Genomic DNA, 17,530 nt, shown 5'->3' on the forward strand with positions numbered 1-17,530 from the left:
TTCTGCATCTAGCTCTGAAAAAATATTTGGCCTTCTAGCAGTGTGTGGGACTTGTTCTATTAGTCCACCTATACTGACCTCCATCAGGTTGCAAACTGAATATATTTTTTTCTGCATCTACCTCTGAAAAAATATTGGGCTTCTAGCTGTGTGTGGGACTTGTTGTATTAGTCCATCTATACTGACCTCCATCAGGTTGCAAACTGAATATATTTTTTTCTGCATCTAGCTCTGAAAAAATATTTGGCCTTCTAGTAGTGTGTGGGACTTTCTCTGTTAGTCCATCTATACTGACCTCCATCAGGTTGCAAACTGAATATATTTTTTTCTGCATCTACCTCTGAAAAAATATTGGGCTTCTAGCTGTGTGTGGGTCTTGTTCTATTAATCCATCTATACTGACCTCCATCAGGTTGCAAACTGATTATAATTTTTTTCTGCATCTAGCTCTGAAAAAATATTTGGTCTTCTAGTAGTGTGTGGGACTTTCTCTGTTAGTCCATCTATACTGACCTCCATCAGGTTGCAAACTGAATATATTTTTTTCTGCATCTACCTCTGAAAAAATATTGGGCTTCTAGCTGTGTGTGGGTCTTGTTCTATTAATCCATCTATACTGACCTCCATCAGGTTGCAAACTGAATATAATTTTTTTCTGCATCTAGCTCTGAAAAAATATTTGGCCTTCTAGTAGTGTGTCGGACTTTCTCTATTAGTCCATCTATACTGACCTCCATCAGGTTGCAAATTAAAAATAATTTTTATCTGCATCTACAGTAACTCTGAAAAAATATTTGGGCTTCTAGCTGTGTGTGGGACTTGTTGTATTAGTCCATCTATACTGACCTCCATCAGGTTGCAAACTGAATATATTTTTTTCTGCATCTACCTCTGAAAAAATATTTGGCCTTCTAGTAATGTGTCGGACTTTCTCTATTAGTCCATCTATACTGACCTCCATCAGGTTGCAAATTAAAAATAATTTTTATCTGCATCTACAGTACCTCTGAAAAAATATTTGGGCTTCTAGCTGTGTGTGGGACTTGTTGTATTAGTCCATCTATACTGACCTCCATCAGGTTGCAAACTGAATATATTTTTTTCTGCATCTACCTCTGAAAAAATATTGGGCTTCTAGCTGTGTGTGGGACTTGTTGTATTAGTCCATCTATACTGACCTCCATCAGGTTGCAAACTGAATATATTTTTTTCTGCATCTACCTCTGAAAAAATATTGGGCTTCTAGCTGTGTGTGGGTCTAGTTCTATTAATCCATCTATACAGACCTCCATCAGGTTGCAAACTGAATATAATTTTTTTCTGCATCTAGCTCTGAAAAAATATTTGGCCTTCTAGTAGTGTGTGGGACTTTCTCTGTTAGTCCATCTATACTGACCTCCATCAGGTTGCAAACTGAATATATTTTTTTTTGCATCTACCTCTGAAAAAATATTGGGCTTCTAGCTGTGTGTGGGACTTGTTGTATTAGTCCATCTATACTGACCTCCATCAGGTTGCAAATTGAATATAATTTTTTTCTGCATCTAACCCAGCCAATAGTTTTGGCCTAATACCACAGTTTGGCCACTCAGCTCTGCTCGGTTACCATCCATTGTTTTTTTGTGCAAACAACTCCAGAGTTGTGAATTAGTTAACCACCAAAATGAGTGGAAAAAGGCCTGCTGCTGGTGGAAAGGGGAATAGGCGTGTTGGGAAGGGGAAAAAAGGTTGTGTCCGTGGGGTAGGTGTTAAAGCAACAGTAACATCTGCAGAAGAAAGACCATCTTCCAGCCAAACTAAAATGTCTACTTCTTTTAGCGGACAATGTGATAAGATCCCTTTCTTACGGCCACGCCAATCGCTACAAATTCCAGATGAGGCACAAAAACAGCAGGTGCTTCAACGGATATCAAGTGCTCCTTTAAGTGGGCTCTCCTCCACATCAACTTCAACATCACAAATACTCCAGTCCTCAAAGGTGTCACCCAAATCGCACTTGCTTCCTCACAGCTCCCAAATCTCCAGCTGCCCGTCTGAGTATGAGGTAGAACAGATGGTTGAGTCTGCAGAGCTGTTTACTCATACTATAGCCTGGGAATCAGAGGTCGACTCCAGCGTTTCTGTGAATCCAGACGAGGAAATGATCTGCACTGATGCCCAGAATCTTTATGAGTCGGATCCAGGACCAGACGCAGAAGGTTCTGACCATAATGTAGACCCTCATTCCCAAACTGTAACTCCTGTTGGTGGAGACAATGAGGAAGACGATGATAAGACTCAAATACCTGATTGGAGCGACAACTTTAGTTTTTTGTCAGGGCAGGAACAGGTTGGCTCTGAGGACGACGGGTGTGATAACACACAGGGTGATGATGATGAGGTTGGAGATCCCACTTACTGTCAACCCACAGTCAGCCAAGAGATGAGGTCAGCAGAGGAGGTGGAGGAAGATGCTAGTGACGACGAGGTCAGGTTGCGCCTTCCTGGACAGAGACGTAGTACTGGAAGCACGTCAACAACTGCATCCTCAAACACAACTCTGCCTCTCACCACAAGTCGTGGTGACTCTTCAGGTCGCATGGGTGCTAAGCCTTGCATAGCCTGGGCATTTTTTCAGATCGATAAAGATGACCCAACTCGTGTTATCTGTAACATTTGTCAGCAAAAGCTAAGTAGAGGCCAAAAAATACATAGTTTGAGTACTTCATGCATGAACCGGCACATGGACATGAAGCATAAGTTGCAGTGGGAAGCTCAGTGTGCTACAATGCGGCCTAGCCGGCCGGGCCAACCACCGTCTGCCATATCTTGTGCATCCGCGGCCTCTTCATCCTCTGTGACTGGGGGGACAGCAGTCACACCTGTTTTGGGGCGCAGACCTGCCACCTCTTTACCCGCAACAGCCAGCGTGATTGGCAGGTCATCATTTTCTTTGGAGGTGGTAACACCAGCTGGTGTTGAGCGCTGTCCGACATCGAAAGCACCACCTTTGGATCAAGGCAACCTAACATGTCCGCCTGCATCTTCCTCACAGACCGGCAGTTTGCCGGGGACACCCTTATCAACCCCGTCTAAGCACAATAGCCAGCCCTCGGTCCCTCAGATGTGGACAAGTAAAAGACCATTTCCTCCTAGCCATGAGAAAGCTAAGAGGTTGAATTTCACCATCTGCAAGCTCTTGGCTACAGAAATGCTGCCTTTCCGCCTGGTGGACACAGAGGATTTTTGAGACCTTATGTCCGTCGCAGTGCCCCAGTACCAGATGCCCAGTCGGCACTACTTCTCAAAGAAAGGTGTGCCTGCGCTCCACCAGCATGTCGCACAAACATCACCGCTTCTTTGAGAAACTCTGTGTGTGACAGGGTGCATTTCACCACAGACACTTGGACGAGTAGGCATGGACAGGGGCGTTACATGTCGCTGACTGGGCACTGGGTAACTATGGTGACAGCAGGACAAGGGGCTGCTGTCCAAGTCTTGCCGTCCCCACGAGTTGTGCGTCAATCCTCTTTATGTCAAAGTTCCTCCACTGCTTCTGCCTCCTCAACCTCCTCTCGGTCTTCCACCTGCACCCAAAGCCTGTCTGGTCATGCCACAAGCTTTCTAACTGCGCAGAAGGGATCCTGCACACCTCCTTACTATGCTGGCAGTAGGGCTCAACATCATCAGGCGGTTTTTACTTTGAAATGTCTGGGAAATCTGAGTCACACAGCTGAGGAGTTGTGGTCAGCTCTGGAGAACCAATTTCATGAATGGCTGTCTCCACTGGACCTGAAACCAGGGAAGGCCGTGTGCGACAATGCTGCAAACCTGGGTGCGGCCCTTCACCGGGGTAATGTCACACACGTGCCTTGTATGGCTCACGTGTTGAACCTGGTTGTCCAGCAATTTTTAGCCCACTATCCCAGACTAGATGGCCTTCTGCAGAGGGCACGGTCGCTGTGTGCTCACTTCCGCCGTTCGCATCCCGCAGCTCAGCGACTTACATCTCTACAGAAGTCGTTGGGCCTGCCACTTCACCGGCTAAAATGCGATGTGCCTACCCGGTGGAATTCAACTCTGCACATGTTGCAGCGACTGTGGCAGCACCGACAAGCCCTGGTGCAATACATTCTGACGTATAGCCTGGGCCAACGAGATCCAGAGGTGGGGCAAATCACGCTGGAGGAGTGGTCTCAGATCAGGGACCTATGCACCCTTCTGCACAGTTTTGAAATGGCGACGAAGATGTTTAGTGCTGATGATGCCATTATCAGCATGACTATTCCGCTGATTTACATGCTGGAGCACATGTTAAACAGAATTCGGAGTCAGGTGGTGGCACAAGAGGAGGTGGAGGAAGTAGAGGAGGAGGAGTTGTATGCGGAAGGGCTAACATCTGCAAGGTCCAGACGGTCGGCAGCACCAAGGCGGCAGGCATGTGAGGGTGGGGGAGATGGTTTTACCAGGGCGCATGGTAGCAGCCAAACTAGTGAGGAAGGTGCAGGAGCCCAGGAAGAAGTGGAGGACGAACTGATGGAAGACTCATCAGATGAGGGAGACCTTGATCACATTTCTGTTGTGCGAGGTTGGGGGGAGAGGACAGAGGAAGGAAGCATGATTGTTACCTCGCCACCAACACAACAGGGACTTGGTGCTCCTGGATGCGCAACACACATGAGTGCCTTCTTGCTGCACTACCTGCAACATGACCATCGAATTGTGAGAATTAGAAATAATCCTGACTACTGGGTTGCCACACTGTTAGATCCCCGGTACAAAAGTAAATTTGCCGAAATTATTCCTGCCATTGAAAGGGATGCACGCATGCAGGAGTATCAGCAGAGACTGTTGCAGAATCTTACATGTGCTTTTCCACAAAACACCAGTGGTGCACGTAGTGAATCTCACAGTTCCAACTTGCCAACCGTGGGACCGTCAAGTGTTCAGCACTCAAACCGTAACAGAACCACAGTATCTGCTGGTAACATCAATTTTGCGGAATCATTTCACCACTTTTTTAGCCCATCCTTTGCAAGGCCACAGGAGACAAGAAGTCTGACACATAGTCAACGCCTAGAGACGATGGTACAGGAGTATCTCCAAGTAAACATTGAAGCCACGACTGTGTCACTGGACCCTTGCTCTTTTTGGGCTTCCAATCTGGATAAATGGCCGGAGCTAGCCATTTACGCCTTGGAGATCTTGTCATGCCCCACAGCCAGCGTTCTGTCTGAACGTGTGTTCAGCGCTGCTGGTGGTGTGCTGACAGATAAGCGCACGCGGCTCTCCACTGATAATGTAGACAGACTCACGTTCATAAAGATGAACAAATCATGGATCCGAAACGACTTTTCTACCCCTGTGTCATCCTGGGGAGAGTAAAAGCTTGATGATTGGTTAAAATCACCCTACCAACCGTTTTAAGCTTTCAAATTACTAATCATGTTTATCTGTATCTTGACTGGAAAATTATTTGGGCTTTGTAGCAGTGTGCAGCACGGATCCTATTAGGCCATCTATAATAAGCTCCAACAGATTTAAAATTAAAAATAATTTTTAGCTGCATCTAGCCCGGAAAATAATTTTGGGGCTCCGAGATGCGCAAGACACATAAGTGCCTTCTTGCTGCACTACCTGCAGCATGACCCTCATATTGTCAGAATTCGAAGTAATCATGACTACTGGGTTGCCACACTCTTAGATCCCCCAAACTTTTCGATCAACCTTTTCATTTTAATAAAGACCAAAAAAATGGTCATTTTTGAAATTATAAGCATTAGCAGGTTGTTAGAAACTGAAATCAAACAGTTTTCAACTCAAAACTTTATTCTAGGTGATGTTGCATTTTCACATAGGACCCCTTGTTCGAAAGGAGCTTCTGAACTCTCTCGTCCATTGAATTTGTCAGGTTTTGGATGGTTTCTGCTTCAATTGTTTTGCATGAGGACAGAATACCCTCCCAGAGCTGTTGCTTAGATGTGAAATGCCTCCCGCCATCATAGACACTCCTTTTAATGATGCTCCAAAGGTTCTGAATGGGGTAGAGGTCAGGGGAGCATGGGGGTCACACCATAAGTTTGTCCCCTTTTATGCCCATATCAGCCAGAGATGCAGATGTTTTATGTGCAGCATGAGATGGTGCATTATCATGCAGAAAAATGATCTTGCTGTGAAATACACGGTTCTTCTTCTTGAACCATGGCAGGAAGTGCTGTTTGAGAAAATCCACATACATTATGGAGTTCATCTTTAGCGCCTTCAGGGATCCTAAAGGGGCCGACAATCTCTCTCCCCATGATTCCAGCCCAAAACATTACTCCACCTCCTCCTTGTTGGCGCTGTAGCCGTGTTTGCGTGGGGTGTCCATCAACCAGCCATCCTCCACTCCATCCATCTGGACCATCGAGCGCTGCATGGCACTCATCCGTGAACAAAACAGTTTTGAAATCAGTCTTCATGTAATGTTTGGCCCACTGGAGCCGTTTCTGCTTGTGTGAAGTGGATAGAGGAGGTCGACAGGATGGCGTATGCACAGCTGCAAACCTCTGAAGGACCCTGCATCTTGTTGTTCGGGGGACGTTGGAGGCACAAGCAGCTTCAAAAACTTGTCTGCTGCTATGACAAGGCTTTTTTGCCGCTGCTCTTTCAACCTGACGTAATTGCCTGTAGGAAAGAGTCCTCAATTTGCCCTTATCAGCACGCACACGTGTGTACTGTGAATCAGCTACATACTTCTTGATTGCCAAGACACTTCATCCTGATCATCGCACAATGTTGCTTGTAGTCATGCCTTGACCTAAACACTCCACAATTTGTTGCTTCTCAGCAGCCGACACATCCTTTTTCTTTCCCATTTTGGCAGAAAATGTAGGCTGCTTAATAATGTGAGAGAGCCTTCTTAAGTAGTCTTGCCTTTCATTGGACACACCTGCCAAACTAATTAGCACAGGTGTCTGCAATTGCTTACAGTGATATAAAGAGCCCTGACACACATCACCATCAATGAGTTTAACTGACAAACAAACAAATTCTTCCCTTATCACTCCTAAACACTTTTTGCATAATAATTTGGAACGCAGTGTACATGTGCTTTTCCACAAAACACCAGTGGTTCACGTAGTGAATCTTACAGTTCTAACTTGCCAACCGTGGTCTGTATGGAATTGTTCAATAAAGGGCCCAAAATTAAGATAACATAGATGGGAGAGGTCTCTATGAATAGGAATTCCTAAGTATTTGATACCCTGTGAGGGCCAGGCAAAGGGAAAGTTGGACTGGATGGAATCCTATATGGATTTGGGGAGGGAGACATCGAGGGCCTCAGACTTCGCTGCATTGATTTTAAAATTTTACCATGTAACAAAGTGATCTATTTTAGCCATAACAGCAGGGATGGATATATGTGATTGAGTGATATATACTAGGACATCATCAGCAAATAGAGAGCACTTGTACTCGGTGCCTCCCACCTCAATCCACCTAATATTGGGGTTATGGCGAATTGATGAGAGCAGGTGCTCCGTCACTAGGATGTATAAGAGAGGGGACAGAGGACATCCCTGCCTTGTCCCATTGGTGATTGTGAAAGGTGATGAAAATGTTCTGACGCACCCCCTGGGCCTTGGGACACCCGGAGCCGGACCGTTTTTGGTGGATGCTGGTGGTTGTAGTCTTCGTGGCGGCGACCCGGTTCCGTGGCTCAGGGCGGTCAAACCAGTGGCGGAACTATTTATGTGGTTTTGATGTTTAAATGTCCGACTACGCCACCCGTGGATTGCGGTCAGAGTGAACTGCCGCTACAGGGCAGACCGCTGAGGCTGGTGTTGTGGGTGCAGCAGAGCGCAGCATAACTCCCCACGGGAGGAGTATAGCCTCAGGGCAGTGTATGCGGAGGATGGGGGTGATGGTGCAGGGCAGCAGCAGTAACGACACGGAGTCAGTGATGCAGTCCAGGGCCTTTACTCACAGTTCTTATTATCCAGACCACGTCTGCAGGTAACGGCTGCCCACGTCGTACTGTGCTCACCAGGTGAGGGGCTCATACAACTCCCAGATAACTTTGGAGCACTTCACAGGACCCCCTTTGTGTGTCCTTTGTCTGGCCTTTCTTACCAACACTTCTTTCCGGCTGCCTCGGGCCTCCTCTTGGTAAACTTGGCGCCAGTTTCCCTGACCCTATGTGGTGCCTTCCTAGCGGGTGTAGCGAGGGGCTGCGCCACATAAAATGTCAGAGCCTCCGGTTTCTAGCTGAGGGTCATTTCCTGCCTCCACTAGTTCGGGGACCGGTCTCCCCCTTTGGCCTGACCCCTCCACGCAGGTGGATTCGGGCGTGCGGTGGCAACTCGCCCGTCCGCACCCCTGGGATCCCTTCATTCCTCATTCCTGGAGCCTTCTCCACTCCTCTTCCTTCCTTCTCCCTCTTCCAGGCCTGGGCCTCTGTTACTAGGCCCGCCTCCGGAGCAGAGCTCATGCAGAGCCCCTGCTCCCTGCCACTTCTGCTCAGACTTCTCTGCACTGAACTAAGATGGTGCCCACCTTTTATACTCCCTTCTCAATGCACCCAGGAACTGCTTCCTCCCTGCTCCTGCACTACAGGGTTCCCCTTCCTCAGTGTTCCCTCCCCCCACTCCAGCCAGGGACAGGGACTGTCGTGCCCATCTCAGGGGCATATTGGTCGCCCTGCCCCACGGCAATGTGGTGTAATGCATGCAGGTGTCGGGTCCTGATCCACACTCCATCCTTACCTGAAAGTGAGATATCACACCTCTGGGTGAGGTGCAATACGTCTGTAGCAACCGAGCCCTCAGGGTGCTACAGTTCCATTTATCTTCAGCCTAGGTGACGTATTGCGATACAGGGCCGTGATTTTGGCTATAAAAGGGTCCCCTAGACCCCTACCCCAAGCTTTTTAAGAGAATCATATATGGCGTGCCAGGAGACTCTATGGAATGCTTTCTCAGCATCCAACGAGAGTATCTAATTACAAATTTTTAACTGCATCTAGCCCAGGAAATACTTTGTGCCTAGTAGCAGTGTCTGCTAGTCAGCGGATTATCCCGGCTGTTAAGCAAGCTACACCACCTGTAGTTTAGACACTTAATTTTTTCAAAGGAAATGCTTCGGGACCATGGGATACTTAGTGAAGAGCATCAGGAGGCACCCCAAGGCATAGGGGCTGGGACTGGCAGTAGGATGCCTTGCGGTGGACAGCCGAGCTCGATCCTTATAAAAGCTTTTTAACTGCAGCAGCTTTAGTGGACGCTACTGGAGCTGGAATTACCGCGGCTGCTGGCATGAGACTTGCCCTCCAATAGATTCTTGTAAATGGATTTAAAGTGTATTCATTCAAATTAGAGAGACAATTTAAATTAAAAAGCTTAGAGCTGCCTCCACCACAGGGGGGCTCGCTCGACCCACCAGCGGACAGGCACCAGTATTGGGAGAGGGGGGCTGGCCGTCAGGGTTCACCGCGGCTCTGGCACAAACCCGGCGACACGGAGGTGGCACGGGCAGGAGCGGACTGGCCGTGTCGGCTTCTCACTTTTTGGATTTTAGAAGGGCATGACATGCCTATATCTGTGTCTCCCCCTCCTTTTACTCCTCCACCTCTTTTATTTTCGCATGACTATATGTACTTGTCACTTTTCCATGTGTTAGTTATGTCTTCTGAGCAGTTTGTCAGCTTTTGGACACCTTTGAAGGTGTTTTCTATGTGTTTCTATGTGTTTTTGTTGCCTGCCATTGGTTTTAACGATGTTCGAAGGTGTTCGACGAACAGTTCGACGAACAGTTCGGCGAACACACGGGTGTTCGACGAACCGAACCGAACTCGAATACTACGGGGGTGGCTCAACACTAGTCAGTATAGATGGATTAATAGAACAAGACCCACACACAGCTAGAAGCCCAATATTTTTTCAGAGGTATATGCAGAAAAAAATATATTCAGTTTGCAACCTGATGGAGGTCAGTATAGATGGACTAACAGAGAAAGTCCCACACACTACTAGAAGGCCAAATATTTTTTCAGAGCTAGATGCAGAAAAAAATTATATTCAGTTTGCAACCTGATGGAGGTCTGTATAGATGGATTAATAGAACAAGACCCACACACAGCTAGAAGCCAAATATTTTTTCAGAGGTAGATGCAGAAAAAAATATATTCAGTTTGCAACCTGATGGAGGTCAGTATAGATGGACTAATACAACAAGTCCCACACACAGCTAGAAGCCCAATATTTTTTCAGAGGTAGATGCAGAAAAAAATATATTCAGTTTGCAACCTGATGGAGGTCAGTATAGGTGGACTAATAGAACAAGTCCCACACACTGCTAGAAGGCCAAATATTTTTTCAGAGCTAGATGCAGAAAAAAATTAGATTCAGTTTGCAACCTGATGGAGGTCAGTATAGATGGACTAATAGAATGATGCTATGCCCAAAAGATTTTACTTCACTAGGTGCAGTAAAAAAATTGGTATTCTATACACAGGTGGTATATCTTGCAACACAGATAGGCTACTCCACTGACTAACACACTCTGCAATAGGCCAAAAAGGATTAGCTTTGCTAGATTCAGCCAAATGCTGTGAAAAAAACTTGCACAGCACTGGCACAGACCTGCCTGGCAAAAACTGATAGGAACTGATGTAACCTAGTCCTGAAAAGGACTCCAATTACAATTAGTCTTTACTCCCACAACCTATCTATTTAAGAGCACAGACCTGCCTGATAAAAGTCGTAGGAAATGCTGTAACCTAGTCCTTAAAAGGACTGCAATCACAACTATTCCCTACTCCCAAGCTATCTGTATATTTGTGCGAAAATTGGCTTGAAATTAACAAGGTATAGCGCACACAGCAACAGCGGTGCCGTCTAACACGCAGCTGCAGCAGTGAGAAAATGGTGGCGACGGGGAAAATGGCTTGGTCTTATAGGGCAAGGACATGTGACATACACTGCCAATGACACATGCCCTTGCTTGTGTGAAAAAGCACTTCGCTCCGTGTGTGCGCTGCTGATAGGCTGACAGATTGCACCTCCCCACTGTAAATGCGGGAAAGAGAAAAAAAAAATGGAGATCTTCATTGTTCCTGCAGAGATCCATCCCCTGCCCCTCCCCCCACCCCGCTGTACACTCAAACTGCGTATTAACATTAATTTTCATCATTACTGAGAAAAAATCCAGTTATGATTTTGGTGCACGAACAGTTATCGAACATAACCTCGAACAGCCGAATTTTTCTCAAATTGTTCGTGTTCGCCGAACGGCTCGAACACCGCCCAAAACAGGTCGAATTTGAGATTGGCGAACAGTTCGAGTAGAACAACGCTCATCTCTAGTCTTGATGAATCAGACTCTTTGTATGAATGAAGAATATTTAAATTTTTTTATTGAAGATAACAAAAAGTTCAGTTGATCGCTCATTCACTCCAATTTATATTGTTCGTCTATTAGGCTCTGGTCACAAATTTTCATATTTTTTTTTCAATGGATCATAATGTATGCTCACAGTCCCAATTGATTTTAAGTTTTACAACACAGATATGAAAATTGCACAAGAAATGTGTAATATTGTTAATAAAATACTAGAAAGCATGGTAAAAATCCCAATATACAAATTTAGGACAAGTCTCCTAAGTGAAATTTGGAAGGTTTAATATAATGTTAAATTCAAAATATATAGAATGCATCAGACAAAGGCAATACTATTACCAAGTCTATGTCCAAAATGTTGTTTTTGAGCCAGACATTAATTGTGGACAAAAAATATCAAATATTGCATTTTTTAACTAGCAGACACATTTTATAGCTATATGCTCAATGGTATAAGTTGGCTGTTAATAGTAGAGAGTTAGAATTTAGTGAAACCTCCAGAATAATCCACTTTCTTCTTCAGACCAGATTTCCTGTGATGTATTTTCAGTTTCATCATATCTTTAGCAAATAATCTCTCTTCTTTGAATAGAGATCCCCTTTACCCCAGAATGCCACGTATCAGTATAATTTTGGATGCTCATATCAAAAAGGTTTTACTACAATCACATAACATTTCGCATTTAAAAATATATCCAATCATAAAAAAAGAAAACACTATTGCATGTTCCGTCTTGTATATTTCTCTGTTGTATTCACTTGGTAAAAGATAATCCACAGCACTGTGAATCTGCACTAGTACTTTTCAAAATGCTTAGAAACATAACAAGAAACAAGTGAATTATTTTTATTACAATTCAAAGCTTCTAAAACAAGTATACTATTATGTAAAAACATACATGGGCGTAACACTAAACAATGCATATGTAATACGATGTAACATTATAGCATTAGAAAAATGCTATGTATATGTTATAAATGGAGTGATTTCAGAATGGAACCTCTATTTAATATTAAATATAGCATATGATTTCAGGCAAGTATATCATTTTTCGGCGAGTCATGTAAACAATACTTTTATAGTGCCTGTAAACCCCAGCGCAAGGGAACCACCCTGCTTTCAAGCCAGCAGTATTGACAATATGAAATGGATTCTAAATTATACACGTTGCTCCATCCTATTTAACAAATTAAAATGACAGCCAATGGAAAAACACGACAATTTAGGATTGAGGTTAGCTCAGGGATATAAAAGGAGTCTTTTCCAACATAGCAGACATACAGCTCTTATTTTGCACTCTTGCTTTAAGAATTAGCTTAGTATTACATACAGCTATCATGTCTGGTGTTAAAGGTGGATCTGGTGGTGGAAACCAAAAAGGCAGTTCTGGTGGTGATTGTGGTGGTGGATTTCAGCAAGGAAGCTCTGGTGGTGGGTATCAGCAAGGAGGTTCAGGAGGAGGTTATCAACAAGGCAGTTCCGGAGGTGACTGTGGTGGTTCACATCAGCAAGGAGGTATTGGGGGAGGACATCAGCAAGATAGTTCTGGAGGTAGCTTTCAGCAAGCTGGATCTGGTAGTGGTTGTCAGCAAGGTGGCTCCGGAGGTAGCTATCAGCAATCTGGGTCAGGTGGTAGTTGTCAGCAAAGTGGCTCTGGCAGTGGATACCAACAAGGCAGCTCTGGTGGCTTTGGTGGCGGAAGTCAGCACAGTGGCTCCGGTGGTGCATGTCAGCAAGGTGGTTCCGGAGGTGGATATCAACAAGGTAGCTCTGGAGGAGATTGTGGTGGAGGATATCAGCAAGGTGGCTCTGGAGGTGGACATAAGCAAGGTGGCTCTGGAGGTGGATATCAGCAAGGTGGCTCCAGAGATGGATATCAACAAGGTGGCTCCGGAGGTGGATATCAGCAAGGTGGCTCCAGAGGTGGATATCAGCAAGGTGGTTCCGGAGGTGGATGTCAGCAAGGCGGCTCCGGTGGCGGATGTCAGCAAGGTGGCTCAGGTGGTGGATATCAGCAAGGCGGCTCCGGTGACGGATATCAGCAAGGCGGCTCCAGTGGTGGATATCAGCAAGGCAGCTCTGGTGGAGACTGCGGTGGTGCATCGGGCAAGCAGAGCTTGACCATGTGTGGTGGTGAACAGCAGCAAGGAGGATCCCATACATGTAAGTACAGATAATGAACCATAGTAAGTATTATACTGAACATGTCCATTAACATGTAAATGTTAAATGTTATATCTCAAACTAATGTTATCTTTTAACTGTTGACCATAGTTTCTGAGGAAACCTTTATTAATATTTTGTCTTGAGAAATGTTAGTAACATGAAGCAATAGCATAGTAAAATTGGGTATATTAATACTGGTTGTATCAGGAATTACAAACTGCTTATAACGGTTATAGCATGTATGTAGCAGCATATAGTATGGAATATAGTATAGTATAACTTATAGTAAAACAGCAGCAAAATAGAATTGTGATGCAATCAAATGAGAAATGTGTTTTCTAGAAAAAAAAATGTACTTAACAATGTCACATTTCTTTTCAGCTGGAGGCTCTGGACGACAATGTCAAGATCAAGGTTCATGTGGTGGTGATAGTAAATCAGGTATAATAATTAATGAAATGATGCAGGAAAAAAACGCAAAATTGCTTTTTAAATTCATACTAATAAATATTAAATCCATTAGATTAAAAGTCTTGTAGTTATTGTTGGGTTATGTTTTTATAGCAAATTATTCTAAAGGCCCGATGTACATGCCACAGAGCCTGTATGACTCGTATGTACAGTCATTCAGTAAACTGTCGGATGTCAAATAGGTGTAGCATTCCTTAAATGAACATATAAGGAAGATATGATGAAGTAGAGAGTGAACACTTACACATCAAAAGCCTTGAACTTGTATGGACTCCAAGTGATCTGATAATGGGGCTACTGAACCCAGGAATCCTTTTTGAATGGAGCAGAGATGCACAAGTTCCACTCTATTTATTATCTATGGGACAGCTGGAAATAGCCAACAGCTGTGCTGATCATGGTACAGTCTTTCAGTTAAGACCCATGTACTGAGCTATCATCAGCAGGGAAGCAGCTATTTAGTTTTCAGTTCCTATACAGCAATGTTTTATTGCATGAATGTACCAGGCGCTTTTAAAAAACAGCTTACACTGCAGCTATCTGTCTATAAATATAGATGGTGGACCAAATGAGAGATTCCCTTGGATATCAATATTCCATGAAAGAGCACATGCATAGAATACAGATTCAATACAAAGCAGACAACACCAGTAACTAGCATATTAAGGCATAAAAATTATTATAATTATTTTATCAGAAAACAGTTTGTATAGCTTCTAAAACTAATTGTACTTCCTTTCTAACTTAGGTGGTGGTGCTGGATGGGGCACTGGTAAGTGGCATGCCTTCTTTCCCAACATCTTTAGTTTTTCCATCTAGCCATAATCAAAAGGATTTACATGACGTGTATATGGGTTTAGTGGACACAATTGAGTATTCCTTGCATATTTTCATTTTTGCATCTAAAAGAGCTTAAAATTTCCACATTTTCTGCTGTTGGAAACCAAGAACCTGATTCATGATTGCATTGGACCATTTTTTGTCTATTATAAATAAATAAAACAGGTGAACACATATCAAATAGACTTTAAAAAAATACATCAATTTAAAGAATAAGGTGCAAATGAGCAACTGTTGAAAAACACACAAAAAGGACACAAATTTAATATTGAGTTGGGTCCATAATGCCTCCTAACTATCTCTGTATGAAGCAAGGGGATCTCTTTTTCAGGTGGAAAGTTATTGAATGAATTTGAATGTATTCATAAACGTATGTAAAAGAGAATAACGCATTGAAATGATTTCTTGGTATGTCTCTCAGGGAAAAATTATCAACTAAATTATGATATAGCCATGTTTCTTATGTTTTTAGATGGTGGCATTGGCAAAGGATCAGGATCCGGATCAGGAGCATGCAAGAAGTGAACAGAGCTGCAGTACAAAAAAGCAAAACCTAAAATCTAATCAATACATGTGATACTCTGATGCCTTAAATTATCTAATAAATGTGATTTTCTCATTGATCAGTTGATTTCAGCATTTTGAGTTTTATATCTTCGATATTACAAATAAGATACTTTAAACCCTCATGTTATTCAAGTTATTGATTAAAAATGGTGAAGTTTCTCTCTTTATCCTTCCTTGCTGATTCTTCTCTAATTTTGTTATTTGCTATTGTCCTTGTCACAGTTGATAGCATGAAGCAAATCCTGCAGGCCGTTCAGGCTACATAGTTAGCAAATCTCTGGTAGGTTGGCACATATGTGTGCACCGTTGCAAGAAGGTTTGTTGTTTCTCCCAGCAAATTCAAGACTTACATAGTGAATGTTGAAAAATTACATCAGTCTATTGAGCTTAACCTTTCTCGATAAATTAGACATCATATATGTCTAGATTATTTATAACCCGCAATGCCAATTGTTAGGATAAAAGCATCCTGACCTTCTTACAATGATGACAAAGTATCCTGCCATTACTACCTCTTGTTGTAGGGTATTCTACAGATTATGCTAAATGTATAGAACCCTGTCTCATTTAGATGCCAGAATTGCCTTTCCACCATACATATTGAAAGTTCTCTTATCCTTTGATGGGTCTTTGGATGAATAAATCATGTGCAGGTTCTTTGATTTGACAACACATGTATTTGTACATGTAAGTAAGAAACAGGAGAAGCACTGCCAGAGCCTTACAAAATGACTACCTATTGGCTACTAGTGTGCATGTTTATGACCAAACTGTCAGAAACTGACTCCATAAAGATAACATTAAGATGTCCTATATTGGAAGCTATGTTCACAGCCCAGTACTGTGCAGCTTGATACAATTTCTTGTACACCAAGATTGCTAAATCTGCCATTGGCATCCCAATCTCTTCCCAGCTGACAGAAGGTTCTCACTGAACACATGTGACAGTGTCTGGAGATTTTTGCCTACTGCAAAATCATTCAGCGTAACTGATGGGCCAGGGATAGCTTGTGGAGGTATATCCATGGAATTTTGCAAAACATTCACATGTCAACTAATGGTACCCTGACTGTTAGGTGCCTGGATGAACCCCTCAGAGCCATTGTTAGAACTAATGCTAATACAGAAGTCTCAGAGTTCCTACTAGTGAAGGACAATGTTCAGGTACTTGTGGTCAGAGTGTGTAGGCAGTTCCTAGATGACATAGCATTGATACCTTTGAGTGGCTCTCATGTTGCTCAGACCAGAATTCAACCTTTGGGACATCATATATTAGTGCATCTGACATAAAATGTCCAAATGACTACTGAAACATTTATATGTGTGATGTGGTAGCTGGTATCCACACTTGAATGCAGCCCCAACTTCGTTTTTCTCCTCTGACAAAGAAGGGTGAAACACAGATTAGAGCGGCAGGAATGCATGAATACCAGCAACTATATCACACATGTAAGTGCTTCAGTAGTCATTTGGACATTTTATCTTAGGCAGTGCTTACATTCCACTTGGGACATTATATACTGTATACTCATATGTTACTATACCAGTCACTGTTCAATCATGACATTTATATTTAAATTGCTGAATTACCTCTCCAATTGTCAACAACGTTGTCAAAGGTATTATGCCATTTTTACGGACTCACAATAAAACATACAAAAACGAAACCAAAATGGATTTTCCAGGGAAACATGTTAAGGAACATCCTTTCAAGGGTAATGACTTGTATATAAGGCAAAATAAATAGACAAAAACAAAAATGCTCCTCCACACCCTGGGCTTAGTTCACACGTAGTGCTTTTGATGCAATTTTACGCTTTTTCATTGCTTTCAACCAAGACAAATGCATTCACCGGGAAATGTCATTTTAACATTTTACAACCTTATCTGGCCATGTGGTGTGTGAAACATCATCAGATACAGTACAGACCAAAAGTTTGGACATACCTTCTCATTTTAAGATTTTTCTGTATTTTTATGGCTTTGAAAATTGTACATTCACACTGAAGGCATCAAAACTATGAATTAACACATGTGGAATTATATACTTAACAAAAAAGTGTGAAACAACTGAAAATATGTCTTTTATTCAAGGTTCTTCAAAGTAGCCACCTTTTGCTTTGATGA

At 43.3% G+C, this 17,530-nt stretch overlaps 1 protein-coding gene across 1 annotated transcript in view; it reads left to right on the forward strand.

Moving 5' to 3' along the window:
- LOC141271661 (uncharacterized) overlaps positions 1-15,386 on the forward strand; it is a 55,763-nt gene extending 40,377 nt beyond the window's left edge. Inside the window, exons 2-5 of the mRNA XM_073681700.1 lie at positions 12,692-13,522; positions 13,907-13,966; positions 14,745-14,768; positions 15,309-15,386. Coding sequence (XP_073537801.1) covers positions 12,692-13,480 — 789 coding nt within the window. The 3' untranslated portion in view covers positions 13,481-13,522; positions 13,907-13,966; positions 14,745-14,768; positions 15,309-15,386. The remainder of the gene's footprint in view (positions 1-12,691; positions 13,523-13,906; positions 13,967-14,744; positions 14,769-15,308) is intronic.
- The last annotated feature ends 2,144 nt before the right edge of the window (positions 15,387-17,530 follow it).

The sequence above is a fragment of the Phyllobates terribilis genome, unplaced genomic scaffold, assembly GCF_046119375.1.
Source record: "Phyllobates terribilis strain yellow unplaced genomic scaffold, ASM4611937v1 Scaffold_5__5_contigs__length_657084704, whole genome shotgun sequence".
Taxonomy (NCBI): Eukaryota; Metazoa; Chordata; class Amphibia; order Anura; family Dendrobatidae; genus Phyllobates; species Phyllobates terribilis.